At 41.5% G+C, this 23,793-nt stretch overlaps 3 protein-coding genes across 3 annotated transcripts; 1 reads left to right on the top strand and 2 right to left on the bottom strand.

Moving 5' to 3' along the window:
* Window positions 1–543: 543 nt before the first annotated feature.
* Window positions 544–8,981, bottom strand: ogfod1 (2-oxoglutarate and iron-dependent oxygenase domain containing 1). The gene is made up of 13 exons (XM_035418037.1): window positions 8,737–8,981; window positions 8,112–8,257; window positions 7,733–7,779; window positions 7,454–7,554; window positions 6,385–6,501; window positions 5,505–5,596; window positions 5,150–5,278; window positions 4,485–4,598; window positions 3,487–3,566; window positions 2,576–2,874; window positions 2,359–2,487; window positions 1,805–1,863; window positions 544–850 (listed from the first exon to the last, which is right to left on the bottom strand). Exons 1-13 carry the CDS (start codon window positions 8,891–8,893, stop codon window positions 689–691), a joined length of 1,632 nt encoding a protein of 543 aa, XP_035273928.1. The 5' UTR covers window positions 8,894–8,981; the 3' UTR covers window positions 544–688.
* A 1,734-nt stretch (window positions 8,982–10,715) lies between these two features.
* nudt21 (nudix hydrolase 21) lies at window positions 10,716–15,037 on the bottom strand. Its single transcript, XM_035416565.1, has 7 exons — window positions 14,709–15,037; window positions 14,127–14,327; window positions 13,426–13,489; window positions 12,875–12,964; window positions 12,045–12,120; window positions 11,415–11,529; window positions 10,716–11,182 (listed from the first exon to the last, which is right to left on the bottom strand). The coding sequence occupies exons 1-7, from the start codon at window positions 14,825–14,827 to the stop codon at window positions 11,161–11,163; spliced, it is 687 nt and encodes a 228-aa protein (XP_035272456.1). The 5' UTR covers window positions 14,828–15,037; the 3' UTR covers window positions 10,716–11,160.
* Window positions 15,038–17,385: 2,348 nt separating this feature from the next.
* Window positions 17,386–18,693, top strand: LOC118228368 (leukotriene B4 receptor 1-like). The gene has a single exon (XM_035419830.1). It carries the CDS (start codon window positions 17,452–17,454, stop codon window positions 18,349–18,351), a length of 900 nt encoding a protein of 299 aa, XP_035275721.1. The 5' UTR covers window positions 17,386–17,451; the 3' UTR covers window positions 18,352–18,693.
* Window positions 18,694–23,793: the final 5,100 nt, after the last annotated feature.

Below are 23,793 nucleotides of genomic sequence, written 5' to 3'. Positions count from 1 at the left end.
TGTTTTTATTTTTTACTGGTTTGGGATGAGAAAGTTCTTTATGGTTTAATGGGATTATAATTTTGGTTTAGCAGCTGTGTTCCTTTTCATGGGCCAATTTGCACTGGTAATAAATGAATGTATTGGGGTGGGGAGAAATCAAAGAAGCGAGCTTGTTATAGAGTTGCTGACTTCTGTGTACTGCATTCTTATTTTATGCTGAAACAACCGATCCTTCAAAGTGCTGTTACAATATCCATATACATCTGGCCGGTGTATGCAAGGGGTGGCTCTTTGTTTTGTTGCCAAGGGAGACCATTGTCTCTGGGTAGAACTCTGAGGTTGCTGACCAGTGGGCTCTGGGTCACTATGACAACGCTGCATTCTGCATGGACACCTGGACAATACAAATTGCCCTGGGTCCAGGGACTTGCATGTCATTGTATACCTTAAAAATTAATAAAAGCATAATGGGGGGGGAACCTCCATCAGATCGTGCTCATCGTGTTTTTGTTTTTGTTTTTGTGAGATTGCAATCATAAACTGTATTTTATATCTGTGCAGTTTAGTTTTCTTTTTTTTACTGTGATCAGTGTTACATTATCTGGTTAGCCTCAATAAGTCAGTTTCATTGAGCATATCCTAATCTGCATCAGTCTATGGACACTGCACCACTCCTGGTCTTCACTCGCTCCCACAGGAACGTTCTTCACTCGTAATAAACAAAGGAGAAATCATAGAAGGCGTTTCCGTGAGGGTGGTTCCCTGTCAGGGTGGATGTCCTGTGATTGATATGCTTGACAAACTTCAGCGTTTCTTTGTCCCTGTAGACCAAGGCTAGGGAGTTGTTTTCAGGTGACACCATCAGGAGCTGCAGGTAAATGGCCATGACAAACAATGTGGGGAAAACAAGAAGAAGAGGTCATTATAACTACTAATTTAATACGTTTCAAATGTACCACTAAGTCAAACATCTATGACCTTTACCACATATGATCCTATTATGACATTATGCCATACAGTACTGTGCAAAAGTCTTAGGCACCCTAGATTTTTAAATATAATATATAGTATATATTTGGTCTTAGATGTTTATTTTTTGTTTTCTGCATTAGTGTGTCAGTAGAAAAGAGCAAATTTGAGATTTCCAAACATGAATTTTCCAAAAAATGAAATTTTACAGATAGATTTTTGTATTTTGTTAAATAAAGTAATATTTTAAGTAATAGACTACTTGTCAGATAAAAACTTGATCAAGGGTCTCTGGGATTACCTGGAGAGACAGAAGCAAGCGAAACAGCCAAAATCTGCAGAAGAACTGTGGCAAGTTCTCCAAAATGCTTAGAACAACCTACCAGCCGATTTTCTTATAAAACTGCCGGACAGTGTACCTAAGAGAATTGATGTAGTTTTAAAGGCGAAGGGTGGTCACACCAAACATTGATTTCATTTAGTTTTTAACTATATACTGCACTTTATATAATTTTTTGGATATTTATAACCTTTCATTTCATTATTTTTGAAAGCATCTTAGCTGTACAGCATTTTTTTTTTTTTTACAGGTGTCTAAGACTTTTGCACAGTACTGTATACATATTATGACATACTTTCCTCACAGTATCCCAACCACTGTGACAGCATCTAATCACTCTTACCATACCTCTATTGTGACATCATCTTCTTGTCTTGTCCATACCACCAGTGACAGACTTTACTTGCACGCACAGTATTCCACATTGTGACATCATCTACTCAATCCTCACTATATCCCAATGTGACATCACCTGCTTTCCATCAGTATACTATCCACTGTAACATCACTCACCTCCTCATCCTCGCCATTGGCGATGTAGGACGTGAAGCCCCCAAATTCTGTCTGCCAGTCTAAGAGAGAATGAGATTAGATTAAATTAGATACATGCACTAAATCCTGTTTCCACCTTTCTCCTATGCCATCACCTTTTCCATCCTAATCTTAATCAGTTTCACTCAAGCGTCACTCTTTCTCACTCATTCCAGTCACTCCTCACCGCTCACCACTGCACTTGTGCCATAGCCCCATCGAAGCCTCGCTCCACCCCTAAGGTCCTCCCCAGCACCCTAATCCTTTTCAGAACCCCTCCCCATGTTCACCTCCCTGCAACCCCATTCATTTCCGTCCCTTTATCTAGCTTCCAAAAACTCCACACTGCTCGCCCATCCTCACCACACTTATCACTTAATTTAGATCTTAAATCACTAACGTACTTCTAGAGGGTGGCGGTGTAGTACCATGGTTAGATCTGGGCTTGTAACCCAAAGGCTGTGGGTTCGATTCCCAGATGCGGCAATGGATCGTATGAAAAAACAATAATAATTTACATTCACCTTCCCCCTCACCTTCACAGCCACAGTGGAGCAGCAGGTCCAGGGCAAACTCGGTGTTGTCCTGGTCGGTGTCGTGGACAAGGGTGTAGTCCCCGTGGCCCCAGCGGCGCACCTCCCCCCGGCACACCGGGGTGCTGGGCTCTGGACAAAACGAATGGATGGAGTGAGCAGGGTGCTCCCTCTGAGGGGGAGGGGTACGCAGGAACCAGCCCTTATTAGGACGCCTCACCTTTGCTCTTTCTCGTCTTCTCTTTCTCCTCCTGGTCTCCGCCGTCTGCTGCTGCTGCTGCTGGGCACCCCCTAGAGGAGCCTCCTGCTGCTTCCTCGTTCTCTTCCCCTCCCTCCTCCTCCTCCTCCTCCTCCTCCTTCCCCTCTTCCTCCTCGTCCTCGGCGCTCCCGGGCGCTAGGAAATGCAGCTTGAGGCCGGTGAAGTTGGAGAGAAGCAGGAAAAAGGCCTCTGAAGAGAGCAGCTCCCAGCAGGCGCTAACGCTCGGGGGCAGGCCCTGCTGGTCCGCCCGCTCGTAACACCTGCACACGAGACACAGGCTAACGTTAACACAGGCAAACACCTGGCCTACAGACCTGTGCATGAGACGCACACAAACACCTGAACTAACTTTAACACAGGCAAACACCTGGCCTACAGACCTGTGCATGAGACGCACACAAACACCTGAACTAACGTTAACACAGGCAAAGACCTGGCCTACAGACCTGTACACGAGACACACACAAACACCTGAACTAACGCTAACACAGGCAAACACCTGGCCTACAGACCTGTGCATGAGATGCACACAAACACCTGAACTAACGCTAACACAGGCAAACACCTGGCCTACAGACCTGTACATGAGACACACAGAAGCGGTTGTGCTAATGCAAACACATGAAAAAAAAAACCTGTACTAATGGAAGCACACGCAGACACTTGCGCTGAAAGAACACAAACTGATGCGCGCATGAAAATACACACATGTAACTGCACGTGTACTTTTTAAAATATGTGTGGAATCAATATGTAATATAATAGTTTAAGGTGTTCCTTCAACCCACGGATCATTTTACAGTGCTAAAGATTTTTTAATAAATATTCTATTTCGACCATATATTAAAAGGCATTGCGGGAAAGACCCCCACCTCTTGTTGGGAGGACCTCTTCGGACCCACCGAATCCCAGTCTGCTTCAGGGCCTCGTTCACCTCCTTGAACTTTTCCTCCTGCAGAGAAAGCCGCAAAGTCACTTCCATCCAGCCAACAGTCCTGCGGTCCTGTAGTGCACCTCTATGGACTCCTTTACATTACATTACAGGCATTTAGCTCTTTAGCTTATCCAGAGCGACTTACACAACTTTTTTTTTTACATTGCATTTACATTGCATCCATTTATACAGCTGGATATATACTGAAGCAATGCAGTTTAAGTACCTTCCTCAAGGGTAAAATGGCAGTGTCCTACCAAGGAATCAAACCTGTGACCTTTAGGTTACAGGACCAGTTCCTTACCCATTATACTACACCGCTACCTCGTTTCAATTCCACCGTGTGAAACTGATGCCAGCACAGAAAGCTGCTTTCACAGACTGTAAATGCATTTATTTAGGTATGTGTGTGTCAGCCCACTAGGACGTTATCAAGTAATATCCCGTACCTACATTTGGAATGTAATGTATATATTGGTATGGGATATTCTCTGCCAACATCCTAGCAGGCTGACAAATACATCACAAAAAATAACTGATAATTGATAAAAGGGGGGTTTATTGTTTTGCTATTTGTAACTGATTTATGATATTTGTACTATTGTCTACATACCCAATCTGCTCTTTTGGCCATGTGCCACTTGTAAAGAAAATGATTCCACATATCTCTGGAACTTCTTGGATAAATACAAATACAGATAAAACGAATAAGTCCTGACCACCAACTGCATAACAGGAAAATATCTAAACAATTACTTATTTATTTTGTCTAAACCATTGAATGAGAAGAAGGAAAATATCCTCCCAGTTTACACAGCCTCCCACTGAAATGGTCTCTTGCTTGGTGAGAATCTCTCCAGAAGGGTTGAGAGAGGCTCTGTGGCAGAGTCTATGCAGTGGAAAAGTAAGGGAAGTGTGAAGCAGATGCTGGCTCACCTTGAGGAAGTTTTTCAGGAGGATCTCAGACGTCTCCTCGAACTCCTCCTGCACCTGCGCCTGGTAGTCAATGTCCAGGTACACGGGGTTTATCCACTCGAACAGCAGCGCCTCCTGTGGATTCAAACGCACCCTGCATCCTAAGCATGCTATTGCCAACGTCAGGCCTACTCAACTTAGGGTCCCGCAGGCCTGCACTACACCACCAGATTTCACTAACGAGCTTACTTCCTGAAACAACAAGGTAAAATAATTTGTGAAATCTGGTGGTGTAGTGCATGACTGGGAGGAATACTTGCAGACATCGCGACCCGTAGCACACGGAGTTGCGTAGTGCAGGCCTACATCCTGTAGGCGTTTGAGTAGTGACACATAGAGCAGCACTTTGGCCTGCACACGGCTACAAATACATACATATATACAAATAAACATACATATACACACGCACACTTATTCTGTAACACTGGTGCCTAGGCTCAGCTTATGTGAATGAAGACAGGTTTTAATATCATTCACAAAGAGCAAATGGCGCAGGTGTTTCTTTGCTTGGTTAGGTTCGTCCTACTGTCCTGCACACCTGCAATGCACCCCTAACTGAAGCAGAAAAAGCACGTGACAAACATTGCCCATCCCCTCCTCCCCACTGCCAGAGTCACTGCACTTACGTCCCGGGGCAGATGCGGGTTCCGGGGGGGCGCTGGCTCTATGTAACGCGGGGGCCGATCCAACGAATGTCCGTGAAACCAGCCGCTCACAGAGAGGCGACACTTCTCCTCTGAGATCACCTCTGACACCTGCACAGACAGACAGACATCAACACTGAAACCTATAGACACAGAAATGACCAAAAACACCTACATACACAGACAAACAAAAATCACTCAAACATCCACACATGCTGACACTACCTCTCACACAACAGGACTAACCCGGCTGCTCCGGGGTAAGTCACTAGACAGGCAATAAACATTTAAAACACCTGTCTGTGAGTGCAGTGTGTGAGGAGTAAAATGCAGTTACCTGATGGAAGGAGACAGGCGAGACCTCAAAGAACATCAGCGTGTTCCAGGAGGGGACCAAGGACTTCACCACCTTCTGGGGCTGGAAGTTCTCTGCAGAAAAATGAGGAACGGCAGCTTTATTATACAGCAGAATGTAGAGAGAGAGGAAGAACGGGGAGCGAGAGATAGGGAGGGACATTCGACAAAGGTCGCGTGGCTGGATTCCAACCACCAACGTCGTGGCTCGCAATGAGCAGGTAAATGGTGCTCTACAGACTAGGCTGCCGAGACACCCATGGTGTCATTTCTTTAACTTGATCTTCAAATAAATATCTTTATTTCACCTGGCGGTTCAACTGAGAATTCAGCTCTCTTTGAATTAAGGGTGTATCCACATCACAGCCAATTAGACGTAGTGGATGATAAGGTGGTCAGATGTAGGACTTCTAAATTTTGAAGAGTGCCATGGGATTTTTAATGACCGTAACCTCAGTTTAATCTCTCATTCGAAAGACGGTACCTTCTACAGTGCAGAGCACCATGACTGTTCTGGGGCCCCGGATGTTTTCTCCAGAGGGAAGAGCGCCCCGTACAGTCCCACCAAGACCTCTTCCAGCACCAACTTACATTTATCTCACCCCCATGTAAGTACTACCCAAGTCCACACCTTCTTAGCTTCACCAGATTAACATGAGAAGGGTACAGGGTGGTTTGGCTCCTGTGTCCTGTGCCAGAAGCACCATAACTAACTGAAGCCAAACCCACACCAGGTGGTAGCAGAATTTACCAGTGAGTTAAGAGCAGGTTTGCGGGGAGAGACAACAGTCCACAGATTGAAGGAAGGCATGCAAAGCGATTGCTACCCTTGTGGTTTCAGGGGTACCCTCTAGGCTTCTCACCATCTGTGCTGTAGAGGTCCAGCGTTCCCCCGTCCTCCTGCCCCCACGGAGGCACCAGGTACAGGATGAAGGCGATCCTCCTCCCTTCCAGCTCATCGTCATGACAGAGCAGAACATCTGTGGCCAACAGAGAGGGTGCCATTACTGCCTCATGAATTCAGCCATACAAGGGGCGAGCACAGTTCACACAAAAATGAGATGCTACATCTACCTTCTCGGCTTGTTGACACCGTGCAATACTGAGGATCCAAGGAGAACATAGTTTTTCCGCAAAGAAAATTTTAATTAAGCCAAAAGTGTGTCATTCATTTGTCCATGGGGCACCCATCATTATCAGATGAGTAAGCCATTAGGTACTCAACTGGAATCTAGCACACACAGTGGGCCACCAAATCCAGGCTGAGATGTCAGAGGACAGCTACTGCCACCTGTTTTAGTGACTGGCACTGCAAGTGTTGCCTGCTTTTAAACTTTACCAACCATGCACCCACATTTATGAACACTCAGTTCTGCAGCACTGCACAGCTGAACATCCTGACACCATTTTTTGGGTGGTGAACATCCAAATATCGGTGGAAATCACATGATCATATTATTCTGTCAGCTCAAGTTCATTAGAGCTGGCAAAGAGCTGACACGGATAGCTTCATTAGGTGACACGTTTCTGTTTGTGACTGCAGGCTAAAGTCACCACAGCAGGGAAGGGGAAATTAAGACCAAACAAAGGCAGCAATACAAAGATAATGACAGATAATGTAATTAAGTATCTGTTTACGTCATTATGTTGCGCAGTTCTGTAATATTCCACACCAAGTTTTCCACCAAAATGTAAGTATAAGGACACTGCAATGGATTGGCGACCTGCCCACGGTGTATTCCTGCCGCTCGCCCACTGCATGCTGGGATAGGCACCAGCCCCCAGGAGCAGGAAATAGTAGAACGGGAACAAGAAGCAGGAAGACAGGACCAGGAATAGTGTAGGAAATATAGATGTGAGCACTTCCTGGCTATAAATTCACTACCTTTTTCCACCCTGTAAGTTAAAGGCACATGAAGCACAAACGCTCACCTGTGTACTCGTACTTTGCACAGGAAATGTCCACTGTGGGCTCCAGCTCCACCTGCAGCACCTCAGTGAGCCACGATCTGAACTTCTGGAACAGCACCGCTCTGAGGTGAGTGAGCAGGAGGAAAATGATGTCACCGTTAACAATATGGGTTATTAACAGAGCTACCCCCACCTCCCACCCTCCCTCCAAAAAGACAGTAAAGCTTGTTTACAGAGGTGCTCACACACATGCACATACAGACACATATGCATGCATGCACATTAGCAAGGGACACTCACCGCAACCCTGAAATATGAGGCTTCTTTCTCTTCTTTAAGTCATCAGACTGTGAAGTGAAATCGTTAATCGGTGAGCTACGCCAGGATCCATAGTGTGTTAAAAACATTCAGAACTCAGCCTCACTTTTCCCATGGCCAAATGAAAACGTGCACAAAGTTGACCTTAAAACCCACACTGCATTACATTTACCACTAGCAAGGTTTGCGTTTAACATAACTCAGATAAAATCAGCAGTAGGTTTTTCACTAGAAAATATAAGTATACACATACAAAGGTAACTGGAAGTCACCCAAACAACACTCTAACCAACACCATGGCCTCCAACGCTTTGCATATCTAAGGTAGTAGGAAGGTTCAACCTGTGCTAATTATACCTACCTGTTTGAATTTGTACAAGTCGTTGGATTTATCATGAAAATTCAAATCCAAGAGCTCCCTCTGTAGGTTCTCGAGAAAGGTCTGGTCCTGAATGAAGTTTCTCAAGATGCAGTGAGGGAAAGGGTTACAGTCCACTTCAATACCTCCTGTGAGATAGAAGCCAGTACTAGTAGCCAATCATGACAGCAATGCAAACCAGCTAGTTTGCTAGACTGCCCGCTCCCTACACAGTAGCCATCAGAATTGTGTGATACACTAGAATCAAACAAGGTTAAAAACAAATGGTGACATATCCTATTACTGGTGCCAAATATGGGACTGCGCACCACGTACTATTAACTGCTGACTGGAAATGCTGTAGTGTACTTCTGTTCGTATCTTATTGAGAAAGGTTTGAAAAGGGAAATCAGATACCTGATACAACATCTAGCAACAGTTAATTAGCAAAGTTTACAAAATGAAATGTGGAAAACAACCTCAAAATCATCACAGAATAAACAGAAGATATACTAGATGAATGCAAGACCTGACTTTGGACGGTATTAGCTCGTTTCCAACGACAAACCAGTTAAGTTACTGCAGCCCTACGTGACTAATGGTAACGTTAGCTAACGCAAGCACTAACCGTGTGTACACTGTTCTTTCTTCCTCCATGCCTCCTTTACTTTTTCCTTCACGTCTGCACCTAAGATTATTTCAGAAATCTCGACTGTTTCTTCTCTCTTCTCTTTTTTCTTCCCCCTTTGTTCTATGTCAAGACCATACTTGCGTTTCGAACTCATTATTATATCACATGTGGACAGTGTTCTTGACTGCGGCGCTGAAAATCTGCGTCAACACATTTTTACTACCACAAAACTACATGTCCCATCATGCGTCTCGCCACATTTGGGAGCTTGATCACAACGTTTCAGCGCCTTACGGATGTTTACGAATGTGACTGGATTTGATAGTTTTACTTCATCTTAAAAATACGAAGTATTTAATGTACTTTCATATTCCCCCAAATCAAGGGATAATTTGGAAAATACGAAAAAATAACTGCATATAGCCAGCATAATTCATGGGGCAGTTCATTTTTAATTGCCCGTAATAAGGAGTCCAATTGTTCGTTGCAAAAGAAATATGAATTTCTATTATAATGCCGCCCTTAAAAATTCATCCAAATTGTTGTGCAACTGGCTGCATTTAAACCATTATTGAAAGAAAGTTTTTTTTAATGTTTTGTTTTTAAAAAACGGTTTTTTACTAGGACACATTCAACGTTGCTCATTTTTTGTACCCTGATAGCGTTTTTAGTGATCTCAGTATAATCAGATCTGATAGCCCACATCAACTTACTTGTTTTTTTGTTTTTTTTCCATTTGTATGTCCCACTAAAACTGGTACAATGATACAACTACTGCTGCTAAGTAATAATAATACTAACAATAATAATAATAATGACTCCAATACAAGCGTTCCCCTCCCATTCTTTCTTCTCACATCCACTCCGATGTCACAGGAACTTTCTGAACAAATCATGTTTTACATGCACTACAGGCTCTGACTTAAAATATGACACAATATCCTACAGCTAACATACACTACATTTCCAATAGTATGTGGACACCCCTTCTAATCATGGGTTTTGGCTATTTCGACCAAACCCATTGCTAACTGGTGCATAAAATCAAGCATGCAGCCATGCAATCTCCATTGACAAACATTGTCAAATTTCTGCCCTGCTAGAGCTAGCCCAGTCACTGCAGGTGCTGTTATTGTGAAGTGAAAATGTGTAGGAGCAACAACAGCTCAGCCGTGAGGCGGTAGGCTACCCAAGCTCACAGAACACCAAATGCTGAAGTGCATACCGTGTAAAAAACCTCTGTCCTGGGTTACAGCACTCACAGAAGTTCCAAACTACCTCTGGAAACAAAGTCAGTGCAACAACTGTTCGTCAAGAGTTTTTTCATGGGTTTCTATTGCCCATTTCATGAATATCAAAGTGATTTGCTTAAATCAGTATGGGATATTAATTCTACATACCATGAATATCCATCCCTGACATGATGTGACCTTTTAGGGCAAATAAATGTAAGTGTATAAATTAACAGCAACTACAAAGCTTAAAAAAAAACTAACAAAAAAAATAGATACACGGGGAGGGCAAAGGATCCAGTTTGGGAAGAAAAAAATAAGTAAATGACCTGCTTAATGATTTTTGTCTACAAAAATAAAATTCTAGAGGGCAATCTGGCACCTTTTTGCTCGAAAGAACTGACAGGACACATCCACCAAAACTAAAAAACACATTAATCAGCCATGAAGTCTTACAAAATGCTATATGACTGAAAGCCCCGCATAAATGTTCTGAATATATGACAAAAGCATAAATACACAGCTGATTATATTGCCAATAGTTCATTATTTACAATTAATATTAACAGGTGTGTTTTTCCATGTTGAAGTGCTTTTAAAAAGCTTCACATGCAATGAGTTTTTCCCCCACAATATTTCTAATGATAACATGGACTGCATACATTTCAAGTATTCCCATTATATGTATGCAGTACACTATTTCAGATTTTTAGAAGTAGAGTCATTTGAACCCTTAACATAAAATAGAAATGCCTCTATGAGAAGACCGATTTATTATTTAAAAAAGGGTGACATTGAAATTTACAGGTTAAAACACTACACAAAACTAAACTCTTGTTTATTTACTAAAACATCTATTAATTTCTGATGAAACATAAAAATAATGTTAAGTCTGATGTTTCAGGTTTAATGCCACACACAGTGGTATGCATTCCAAAATAATTCCAACTTAAAACAAACACAAGCAACAAATGTTTCCACAGAAAAAATTTCTTCATTATTCATGACAGTTAACATGTTTTTTTTTTTTTGTTTTTTTTTTTTAAAGTACACCTAGCTTCTTGAAATAGGTCTGTGAAAAGTTGATGTTGAAGGTGGTGTCACACGATTCTCGAGGTCTCCAAGCTTTGTTCCAAACAGGCTGCACTCACAGAGACAGCCAGTGACAGGGTGTGAATGCTCAGCCTCCTCAGTTGTAAATAAAGTTGAACCTACAAAATAATAATCATTTAAGACATTTGAACAGAACTGTAGGTATGCTTAATTTCCTGTTAATAAAATAAAACACTCAAATGTTCATAGACAATTTATGTAGTAACCTTTAATGAGAAATTTTTTTTTTTTTTTTTCGCACCAAAATAAGTTTGTGTACCCAGGTTCTATTTGAAATTCAAGTATGGAAATTAAGAGCCTGGACCAATAGACCACAGTGACACATCTCACCTGCTCAGCAGCTGTGGGAGACTGGAAATGATTGGTCCATATCCCGGGGCATTGTCATAAAGCTCAAACAGGGGAGCTGCCACCAACTTGTAATTCTTCGGGACTGCAAACAAAGCTGCAGAAAGCCAAAAGGCGTCTCAAAAATCGTGTACTATGCATTCGATTCATTTTATTTTCAGCATTCAAAATTGTTTTCATGTCTATTTGTAATATGGAAAAAATGTACTATCCTTACAAGATGCATTACAATTGGCAAATCATTATTGAAAATACAATAGATAAATTACGTTCCGGAAGAGGAGAGCAAATTGACAGCAAGTGGGCTGTGCTGGCCAGGAAATCAAACAACTGTTCAAACGTGGTGTTCAAACACGGCATACACCAAACACCAAATTTAGCAGCTACAAAGTAAATATTACTACAATGCAGTTGACAGTTAGTTCAAATTAAATTAAATTAAATTAAATTAAATTAAATGCAAAAATACTGCTCATAACACTGTAGAGAATCTCACCATAACTTCATTACAGATGGCAACTGTTAACTGAGCCAAGATTGAACCCGGTTGCAAGACCTCCCCAAATAACATTGCCAGGTCAAAGATTTTTGCAGTGACCTGCAGGTTCTTACCTTTCTCCTGCAGCTGAACCAGGAAGAGCTTTTTGTGTTCTTTGGGTTTGGTGATGTGAGCTGGAATGTAGGGGTACTGCAAGGGGACCGGGTAGAAAAGTAAAAATAAGAGCCTTATAAAAATCTGTACAAACAGCACTAGAGTGCGAACAGAAGTTCATGTGTGAGGATAGTGTTGGGCCCCGTAAGGTGCACTGCTGAATGCAACACATGCTACACAGAGCTGCTCTTTCTCAGAAGCAACAGGGAAAAGCAAAATACTACAAGACTACAGTTAAGAGATTAAACTTATCACAATTAAACAAGTAGCTGTTTTGCATTCCAATTTAATTTTGAGCAGTTTGCCAACCCAACACAAGCACAGGATAGATGTAATGGCAGGCCGATGGGGGAAGTTTGCAACCAGTGTAAAAGCAACCCCCTGCCTGTGCTGGTTTGGTGTAGGTATGGTTAAGGGGTTTTTGAGCAACATGTATGGATCATATCCCAGAAAAACTGGCTGGGAGTCACTGGGCAAAACACAGTGCTTGGTTCCTTTGAAATGTGGAACCAAAAAATATACATTTACTCCATTTACTGGGTTTTCGTATCTTATTATTATTATTATTATTAAATTACTAATAATACTGTCTACCGCCCATCCCAAACACATTCCTCAACCCCTTCATTCAATTTGGTGATGTTAAATCAGGTTTAAAAAAAAATCCCAACTCAGCATAAACTGCATTCAATGTTGAGACCGAGGAAAATTGAAAATGAAAATAAAATTCTACAAACAAAAAAAAATGTTGAGACCACAGACACAACAGCACAAAGTTGGGGATGCTCACCTGTGGGGGTTCAAAGTTTGGGCGCCACCAGTTCCCGATGCAGTCATCAATCACCCAGTCCTGCTTCACCCCGTCCTGACGGCCTAGAATCTGGTGAGGAAAGGCCTCGCATAAATTAAGTGGCACACTGCTAACGAAACCAACTGAGCAGTCAATTTCCACAGTTCTAGGGGACAATGCGGTCAACAGTTTATCTGGGTTAAAATAAACTTCCACCAGTCACATTCAGTCACCTGATATAGCACACAGCTGAAAACCAGAAACCAGAGTGACAGATTATGACTGACCTATAAAAACTAGTCTGAGACTCGATAAATCCAAATTGACAAAGATCTATAAATTCAATATAATCAGAATACTTCCAACATATCCAGATGAAGACACTGTGGATGCAGGAGATTGCTCCAATACATCTGCGTTTTTATCGACATTTTAAGAATAACCTCAAGCGCAAAATTCCTTGGTGTGCCACCTGGATACAAGCCTACATTCTGTGAAAAGAAACTGAATCAATACCACTAATATCAAGGACTGGAACACCTAATCAATACCTCTGTCATCAATCGCTTCAGACCTTCAACTTCATCCTCTCCTGGGTTTAGCTCTCCTCCGGGACTGCGATATTAAAAACATGCAATTTTTCAATAACATAAGTATTCAAACAACTGACAGATTAATAATTCAAAGAAGCATCCAATGCATTGAAGCCACCTTCAAAGTGCAATACAGCCAAGTTGCTACAGACAGTTTCCTCCCTTTAAAAGTGTGGTCTGCCTTACAGCAACAAGATTGTGTCATATAAGCAGGTCCTTAAGCAATGGCTTTCACTACTAGTGTAGTAACTTAATTGTCTCCTGGAGTCAGCAGCTCTCCCAATTTATAATTTCAGTCTGCCTTCAACCCTGCCCATTGCAAATAAATATTAAAACTATTATTTTGGTTGAACAGATGACGATACACGTGCAGGCAATGTCTCGGCACACCCCGTTCTTTCAATGGGATGTGGATCAATAATACAAATTAAGTTTAAGACGCATTCTATTGCTGCATGCAAACATTTACCCAGGTAGGCGCCACACATTAATGGTGGTTGAATTTCCCGTTGCAATGCGAGAAGATTTGAGATCATGATATTAAAAGGCGTTATTTAAAGGCATGGTAATGCCGTTTATGTTGTCTGATAAAACTGGCCGTTTAATGGCATTAGTGCGTTACAACCTTTCAGCTGAAACCCGCAGCGTGAGCTACTCACAGTTTGAAGAATGTGGTCCCGAGCTGCAAGAGTAATACGTGGGGCAGCCTGTGCTCGTGTACGATGAGAACTCCCTCAACTGTCCGTCTCATTCCAATCTTCTCGAACTCCTCGCGCATCCGCTGGAACCGCGCTGCCACTGAGCTATCTTTCTCGTACAAAGGCTCCTTCGTGCCGAAAGTGTAGTTCGTTAGGGGGTACCTGAATGCAAAAAAAGAACAGAAGTACATAGTTGCATCGCCATTGTTCGATATAACCTATATAGTTCGACAATGTTCGATACCTATTTCTCAATTCAAAATATCGAGCGTAATCACGGTGATCCAGTCTTGCTAGATAGCACGCATTTTATTTAGTGCAAAAAGCACTACTACAGCAATTAAATCAAACGTATTTCACAATGATCAACAAAAACCTTAATACACAACGCACTTAGCATGCAAGCTAGCGCTGTAGCTATCAAGTTAGCTACGTAGCTACACGGCGTCAGGTTTAGCTTGTTCAGTTTGTGAAAACAACATCGGGACAACACAAACAGTTAAAAGTCACAGTGAAATTAAGAGAATTTCAATATTTACTTACAAGTTGATGGTTCTCTCCAGGGTGAGCGGTTTGGTGGGCGGGCTAATGTATTTGTTTCCGAACTGGTTTACTCCACGGGGCCAACCGGTTGACGATCGGTTGGGCGGTACGACCGACATGATTCTGTTATAGTCGTATCAATTACGTAAATAAAACAAAAGTAACTTATAAGTAACTCAGTTGCGTGCAGGAATACAAAGGTTCCACCGGCAACTCACTTATGCACTGCTAAAAAAGGTTCAATGACCGACGCGTGTTTAAATTCCGAAGACCACAACACTTCCACTGCAGCCAGATGAAAGTACATCCGGGACAACGTACCTTTTTCATATTTTACGACAGTCTTTTTTTTTTTTTTTTTTTTTTACAATAGAACGACAATGTGCTGCTTTACGGTACACCTTTTTACAAAAAATCCCGGGCTTGCGTTTTGGCGCATTGATATGGTTTTACCTATGTGCTGTACAAATATAAATATATAATTTTCAAATAATTTTAGCCTGCTGCGTGTGTTACTCAATGTATTTTTCTTACTTGGTCCAATTTCATATCCTTTCAGCTTCCACACATGGCCTTATGACTGTTTCCCCCAGTGAAGAACCCGAGTCCAGCCCTCCCCACTCAAGACATGCCTGAGACAAGAGTGACTGTATTCCAAGTTGAACAATGCACGGGAGGCCTGTGAATTTGGGCAGTGTGATTTGGAACTGTATAGTACATAATAAGACTCTATTGAGCTCTTATAACCTTATTAAATAGCTAACATGGAAAGCATTTTTGAAAATTAATGAACATGAAAAAATGAATGTGACATGTCTTTAAGGGTGATTACAAGCCCTTAAATGGTCTTAAATTTATTTTTGTTCATAAAATTGTCTAATACATCATGACAGTTGAATATATCATGGTGTATTTATCTGTGGTTACAATGTGTTTGTATTTGAATGGTAAAAGCCCGCAATGTGTCCTTTTCTTGGACCAGAATAAACATTTGGACAAATGTTTAGTCAATGTTGTCGTTTTAGATAATTGTAAAAATGTCAAGTAGCTAAGAGTACAACTTGCCTGTGCTTACGTGTGTGGCCAACTGTCTTAAATGTTATTCTAAGAAGCATTTAAAATGTCTAAAAAGCCTTAAATTTAACTTGCTAGTGCCTGCAGACATCCTACTTTAATATGTGGGTGATCCTAACTTAAATTTAGTTCACTGCTTGAAAAAGATGAAAATACTCAACACTGTTATAATGTTGAAATCATTGGTTTATGGTTATTACTGTCCTGAAACTACAACAATGCAAGACAATGTATATTTTATTGACAAGCAGTTTTGGGTGTTTTAATTTCGTTCTTGTGCACTTCAATCTGTTGACATATCAAGAAATTGTAATGATGGTAATGCCATTATTTTATCAGAAAAATACTAGGGAGGATGTAGTCATGATATTCTGTCAATATGCTGCAGTTGATGCTTATGATGGTGGTGGAGGTGATTATGGTGATGAGGAGGTACTGCATATTATACTAGCACATATGCTTTGGGGGACCTGCTATGGACATTGCACTAGTGCAAGTCACCCTTTTTATGTTGTTTTTGTATGTAGTTTTGTATGTTTGTCTCATCTTCTGTACCATAATTATGCTTGCTTCAGCACATATTGCTTACCTAGAAATGTAACTTGAACCTGATCTCAATGGTTTTCTATACAATGAAAATGAAGGCTTTCTATTCTATTTGGGCTTGATATGTGTACATTTTTTATTGCTGCACTGAGTATCTTTGAAAATAAATTTTGAAGATATGAATTACAGAAGCAATGGCATTTCATTGGTAGGATAGAATGGAGATCAAAATTACAACACCATGATATACCTTTTTTTGTTCTCTCCACCTACGTTAATGTCTGGTGAGCTTTCTGGTGCAAAATGGTTTCATTTTTCTTTCTTTTCTTTTTTTACTTTTGAGAGAAAATTTAAAGGATACAGAAATCAGTAGAATATTCCTTAAAATAAATTTGCCCTCGTATAAGTAGCACTTATCCAACGAGCAGTCTAGATCTCCTGGATTGCATCCAATTAGGTAACAACTCAGTTTGATGGCTCGGGTGGTCTGCTATCCAATCACTTTGTTGCCCAGAATATGTATTTGAAAAGTGGTGGTACATTTCCCATACACTCGGTGGTGGGTTGTAAGAAATGTCACAGTAAATGTGACTACTAATTACGTCTTTCACGCTGGCTGTGCAGCATGGTTAGAGAATCAGGTTTGTAACTCCTGGGTATGTTCAATAACATATGCTTTTGCAAAACTGTCTGTAAGCATGCTGCATCATTTTTGTTGAGGGCAATCAGCCAGAGAATTAGGTCTACAATATGGCTATATGGAGTGTTCAAACTTTATTTGGAAATAAGATTCTTTTTCATACTAAATTATCTTTGTTGTTTAGTTAATTTTCTAATCCACAAGCACAGTTGTAAATGGGGCATTTCACCACGCACCTGATATCAGGAACTGTTTGCTACCAGCTTCATGAAGCTCATTTGAGCACTCACAATTAGGCTTCTACCATATAGTTCTTCCTGTTAAGGCTGCATTGACCCTGTGGTTTCCTGTCTCAAAATAGCAGCTATTTCAGTCATCAAGTGGACTACACTGATAGGAAATGTTCTAGTTTGACAGAACAGCCAAACGTCACAGATGCTGTAGAGTGAAAGGTAGTACATTTTTCACCTACCTTATTTCGCGATGTATCATCTAAATACCTCCTACTCCAACTCCACATTCTCTTGGAATACTGGCCAGGTGGTCGCCAGCTTTGTCTTAGGGCTGTGCTGTCTGGTGGGCGTCCCTGGCAACATTGCGGTCATCGTGGGTATACTTCATAATTACAAGAAAGAGAATTTCACTCGGAAGCTGATACTGAACCTGGCCATCTCTGACCTCTTGTCCCTTCTAACACTCCCAGTGTCAATCTACTCTCTGCTGCATGGCTGGGATTTCGGCCAATTTCCCTGCAAGCTCTTATCCTACGCAGTTTACTGCTGTTTATACACCAACGTGTTGATGGTCACCCTGATGAGTGTGCAGCGTTACCTGGTAGTGCTGTACAAACAGTGCTGGGCAAGACTGCGTAGGACACGTGAGATGGTGCTGCTGGTTTCAATGTGGGTGCTGGCATGTCTCCTTGCCTCTCCAAACATCCTATCCTGGGACACTGTGGACAAGAATAATTTACGGATGTGTCAAAGGAGCCCAAGGACAGATGAGGAGAAAGTGGCTGTTCTGCTTGGGGAGACTTTGCTGGGGTTTGTCATCCCTTTCTCCATCCTGCTCACCTCTTACTTCTGCCTCCACAAGAAAGTGAATCAGACCACCTTCTTCAACAACCAGAGGACGACCTGGCTGGTGACCAGCATCGTGGCAACCTTCTTCATCCTCTGGTTTCCCGCACATGTCATAAACATATTGGACATCACCGCCACCCTGTTGAGAACATCCCAGCCAACTGTATACGAAAAGTTGAAGCGCTTCAGGAGAGCCAGTGGGGACATCGCTAAGACTTTGGTCTTCATCAACAGCTGTGTGAACCCCTTTCTGTATGCCTTTGCATATCGTCCAGTGTGCCGTAAATCAGAGCCTGTCTAGAAGGACACTCAGGCATGACTCGCCTGAAGATGTCTTGGCTTCTTCCATTTCTCCTTGGAATCCAAGCCTTTGTGGCCGCCATAGTTTTCCTCTTTCTGAAAGTACTGGTAAGGGCTCTAACAATTTTGATCATCGCATGTTAAAATTAACAATCAGTAATGAAAAATTATGTCTGAATAAAGTTTCTTGGGTCCTAAGTCGCCAGATGACTCCATGTATTTAGGGACCTGTTAACAACTGTTTTAAATTCTAACCTGAGTGTTATAGCTGTTTGCATTTAGTAAACTTTGCTATCCCACTGTTTTTGTGAAGGTCGACTAAATCCTATATTAAGGGGTCAGTATATAATCTTCCTGATTTTCCACATTGGCTTAAAAGTTGCATTATTATTATTATTATTATTATTATTATTCATAATAATAAAATTGTCTCTGCTGGTTTTTGATTGGAATTTGTCAGTTGAGTCCTATGTTTGCATTTTGTTGTTTTGTTCGTTTCTGTGTTGTTACACAATAAGGAAGAAAACATAACAATGAGCAAAACTGGACAATTTGTCTTCACATCATCTACATACAAAAATGCAGTTATTAATCATTCAATCAATTTAGAGAGATACCACCTCTAAATAAGTAACCTCCTCTTAAGTTACAAGAAATCCAGTCTGTGGTGTGTAGAGTGTCAATCCATGCCTTTGTCTTTGTTGTGTGACCCCCTGTAATCCTGTATTTTGTATCATTCTGTATGTCTTACCTGTTTGTGTTATGTATGCACCTACTGTGTCCTCCTTGAGGACAAATTATTTATCTATCTATCTATCTATCTATCTATCTATCTATCTATCTAATGTTCTGTATGGAACTGTTCACTGCACAAAAATCGCAATGTAAAATCTGTCTGTGATATGTGCAAGTAGAGCTGTCACCACTATGAATGTGGAGTACATCTTTACAGAAAGTCTTTTTTCTTTTAAATATACAACTGCCAAAGCAATGATTGTTCATTCTTTCATGCAATTTTTAACTAGGCATTGTCACTCCTGCAGAATCAAACTAAACGATTCCCCTGAATTTATACTTTGTTAATTACAGTTTTTGTTATTTTCATCCCTTTTTATGCGTAATGTTTGAAAGTATAATACACCCCCTCCCATATTCACTGGACTGGTTTTTTTAAAAAGTGTGAGAAAACGCCGTAATGTCTGCACACCTTAGACATATGAGAACAAAGTCACATCATATAATTTAGCACTTTGTGGTTACAAATGTCACAGTGTTTCTCTAGGTTCAGAATGAATATTGCCTCAGTAAATGTCTGCAGACATTGTTTTAAACAGGTTTTAGTCCTATAAAACTCAAAGGTAACACTTGATCTCTTTTGCCTTCTCTTAGATTTATACATTGTGAAATGACATGAATGCATATTGACAGGTGACACCGCCAAAGAATATACATTTCCAAGAACTGCGGCTGAATGTAACCATTTGTGGTAATATGGACACATACAAAATCATAGCTAGTCAGCAAATAGTTTTACTTAAAAACTTCAAAAGTATTTTTAGGGATATAGCATTGTCAGGCATTGTAGCTCTATTCTTCCTGGCCAGTCCGCCAGTGGTCACTTTCCTACTGGGTTCGCTTGGTAGAATCCTTCTTACATTACATTGTTATGAAATGTTCTGTTGCCATTCCATTTAAAATTTATATCGCTAATTCCGCAGTAGGGGATGAATAACGTCATTACGAAAATAACGTTAATTACCTTAGAAGAACATTGGATCGCATGTCCCCCCTAGCGGTTGTGACCCTAAACAACCGCATAGACCGTTTATGCCACGGGCCAGCCTTGATCTCACCACAACTGCAAAACAGCAATAATATAACCTAATTCAGTTATCATGTGACTTGTCTGTGCTACTGGCTCCAGACACCATAAGCAGTGTTCAAGCTTTCAATACTTTCAATACTGGATTTATGAAATGTTATTACCATTAATAATGTTTTGTAACCATTTTACATTAATTTATTATCATTTATAAATATGAATTATTCATTTTCATGGTTTTGAACAGTTCCAATAATACTTATTACACATGCTAAGACTTTTCTGTGTACAAGTTTGGAGCGTTTTTCCAAGTGAACAAAAGGATAATTTTTTTGTTGAAATGCACTGGTAAACAGTAAAACTGTGAATCAAACTTCCAGGGAAGAATTATATCACATACATATTCCACAGTGGTGAAATCTCACTGCTTTCATTTTATTTATTTATTTTTAGTACTATTTTTGACAGGCTGACTCCAAAATCCCAAGCCTACATTATACATGCCACAGAAGCCAAAAGCCATGTCATAGCACCTGAAAGTAAAACCAAACACATTCAATAAAAAACCTCTAAAAAGGCCGGCCATTTTACACTAAACATGCATTTGTCTATTACAAGAATAAGCCATTATTGACCCATAATATCTAATAAAATAACAAGGAAAAATACTAGTTGGTTTATCAATCCCATGTGCTAGTACAGCATACTGACAATTCAGCCACTCTCACTGTAAAAGCAAAAGTTGAATACATTTAAATGGATGCCTAGATCCAAGTCTAATGCAGTGTAATTGCAGGATCTGTTTCTTTAATGTGTAAAATTGCGGTCTATCTTTATGTAGCTGTGCAATGTAGAGAAGCTCTCATCTCCAAAAGCGGGGGGGGGGGGGGGGGGGGGGGGGGGGGGGATGATAAAAAACACTGCAGCTTTCTTAATAATTGGACTAACAGGTTTGTTGAACTATATATTAATCTGAACAAGAAAATTCCACCTATAAAATCTTTTATGCAAAGATTTTTGAAAAACCTTCACATTTGTATACACACATACAAATAAATGTTTGTTTGTTCAGCGTCGTTTTTCTGGATGATGGAGTCCAGACTTCTGTAAAAGTCCTCTTTGATGTTATTCTCCGCATCCAGGGTTGGTGCATAGGCACTGATGAGGGTGGCAAAGCGTCCCTTTGTAAGAGGAATGCGCCATGTCATCAGCCTTTCGTTGATGCCAGTGGGGGATTCTGGGATGCGCTGCAGCAGATGGGTCTTCACAGCGAAGCCAACTCCATGGAGGCGGCGTGTGCCTTCGGGGACCCCTTTCCAGAAGAAGGTGTACCCCGCACCAACTTCTGTCAGGGAGTCCTCTCCATGTAGCCTGGTCTCGCTGAGTGCTGCGATGTCAATGTTATACTTCGCAAGTTCAAGGGCCACAAGTGCTGTTCTACGGTGGGGCCTGTCAGGTGTTTCAGCCATATCCAGGAGCGTGCGGACATTCCACGAAGCGATGTGCAAGTAAACATTTTTCTTTTTGTTTCTTCGACCGCAAAGAGGGATGCTCCGACGGTTGCGGCTTACCGTCCGGAGTTGGGGGAGCAGACAATTTTTGGACCACCTTCTCTAGGTCCTTCCCCCTCAGGGGTGAGCAGTGTGGGGCTGCTCAGACGCAATGGAAGCTGCCGAGGAGACACGCTGCTCCATCCCGCAATCTCAGCGACCATCACTCCATTTCCGCCTGTGTGCATGGTTTGGCTAGGCACTCCCAGCCACATCCTTGGCCTGTACCTGCCGCCATTCCATATCGCCACAGGGCTTTGGGGTGGGAGGGGTGGGGCAAGGGGCTTGCGCAGGGAAAGGATTAAGGTGAGGGTGCGGGTGCACAGTCCTCACTCCCATCATCTTCACTCCGCCAGGAATACTTCCGGTGGCATGAGGAGCTCATGACGACCTTCGTCTGGCTGGAGCTGCAGGGGACTGCCAGTGGTCCGGTCTGTTGGACTCCGCCTGTGCCTATTCCCAACTGCAGATTTGAGCTCAGGGTTTACTCCCCTAGCCATCGTACCACCCAATGGTTTACCCACGTGGCAGTGGGGCAGTGGTTGGCGTAACACCTCTAGGGACCACTGCAGCCCCGAGATCCCCTACTGGTTCAGCCTGGGGTTGTGAAACCCCAGTTACCATGGGCTGCCACGAGTAGGCATAGTAGGAGTCTTGGTGAGGGAGAGGCTATGTACTGACCACAGAAGACTTACACGCTGCTTCCTGGACCCCGGCTGGGGTGGACAGCGGCAGAAGCTGAAGGAGGGAGATTGCAGGCATCCCTAGATGCAATGGCTCGTTTAGCAGACTGCACTAGACGCATCACAACACCCTGCTGGCAGTACAGCCGGCCAACCCACAAAGTAGTCGTTCTACTACCACGTTAAGCGCACGCATGCTTTGTATGGCAAATGGACGTCCGCCAGCAAACCGGACTCCAGGGACCAAACTAAAGCTATGAGACAGAGAGTAAAAAACACCTACGTTGCAAACACATCTTGGGGTCCACACTCGAAATGATCCCACATGTTGGATGATTTCCTGCCCGACATAGTCTAATAACTTTTTAATGACAAGGCGCAGCCCCCGAATGGAGTTTGAGGGTTTTTTATTTTATTTTATTTTATTTTATTATTTTTAATTATTTTTATTCTTTTTTTTTAACCTGCGACTAACCGACTAATGAAAACTTGGTCGACTAAGACTCTTCTCATCGACTAACGGTTTGGTCAACTATTAGATGCATGGTGGAGCATAGCCTGGGTGTCACCCAAAGATTTCAGTTTCTCAAATTAAAAAAAGAATAAAAGTAGCATACAACAAAATAAATGAAAAAGTGAAATGGAGTAAATTCCTGTTAAAAAGCCATCCCATTCATTAAAAATTATTAGTATGTATATCGCAATTGTCTGAAATTTTGATTTTTTTCCCCCTCAAAAACCCCCAAGACCTGCTATGGTGGCCATTTTGTTCTTAGCTATTCTTTACATGTATTTGATGGCTGTTAATTTCTGTAAACCACTAATTAAATCGGCAATAATCATTTCCCTAATGCCTCTTGCCCGTTTATTCTAGTTGCAATAAAATAACATGTGAGGCAATATAGATCCCTCATATTTACAGAAGTTAGCGTGGTCGAGTTCATTTGTTTATTCCAGATAATTGAGTCTTATTTTGTACCCAATGCCCCACAACTGAATGATGTCAGTGAAATGTGAGTAAGAAGAACTACAGTTTTAACAATAGTTTTACTTTATATTAGTCAGCAGATAGCAGCAAGGTAATCTCATATTTATTTTTTTAGGATTTTATAATGAATGGCCAGTGATTAAAATAAATCCTTATCAGTTTATATATGAAAGTGTGTGCCAGGACTGGGATTATGCAGAAGTACTGAAATGCCCTGAATAAGAACATTGCTATGCAAGCTTGAAAGACTTAAAAACAATTCAGCACTGCACCAAGTATTAATGACATTCAAGTTGCAAATCCCACAATGCGTTTTACCATATGATTCTAGGGGCTGCCATAGACACACTAGCCAGAAGAAAAAGATGATGATGATGATTATGATGATGAATAATAAGAA

Source organism: Anguilla anguilla, chromosome 5 (assembly GCF_013347855.1).
Source record: "Anguilla anguilla isolate fAngAng1 chromosome 5, fAngAng1.pri, whole genome shotgun sequence".
Taxonomy (NCBI): Eukaryota; Metazoa; Chordata; class Actinopteri; order Anguilliformes; family Anguillidae; genus Anguilla; species Anguilla anguilla.
Note: the sequence above shows the minus strand (reverse complement) of the source record. Positions and strands in the feature narration are given on the sequence as shown.

Coding starts and splice junctions, on each gene's coding strand:
- ogfod1 (XM_035418037.1), bottom strand. CDS start 8,893: ATGAGTTCGAAACGCAAGTATGGTCTTGACATAGAACAAAGGGGGAAG. Junction 7,555..7,732: donor CCTCATATTTCAGGGTTGCG/GTGAGTGTCCCT, acceptor CACTCACCTCAG/AGCGGTGCTGTTCCAGAAGT. Junction 2,875..3,486: donor AGAGGTCCTCCCAACAAGAG/GTGGGGGTCTTT, acceptor TCTCGTGTGCAG/GTGTTACGAGCGGGCGGACC.
- nudt21 (XM_035416565.1), bottom strand. CDS start 14,827: ATGTCGGTCGTACCGCCCAACCGATCGTCAACCGGTTGGCCCCGTGGA. Junction 13,490..14,126: donor GGGACCACATTCTTCAAACT/GTGAGTAGCTCA, acceptor TTAATATCGCAG/TCCCGGAGGAGAGCTAAACC. Junction 12,121..12,874: donor CAAACTTTGAACCCCCACAG/GTGAGCATCCCC, acceptor GTCCCCTTGCAG/TACCCCTACATTCCAGCTCA.
- LOC118228368 (XM_035419830.1), top strand. CDS start 17,452: ATGTATCATCTAAATACCTCCTACTCCAACTCCACATTCTCTTGGAAT.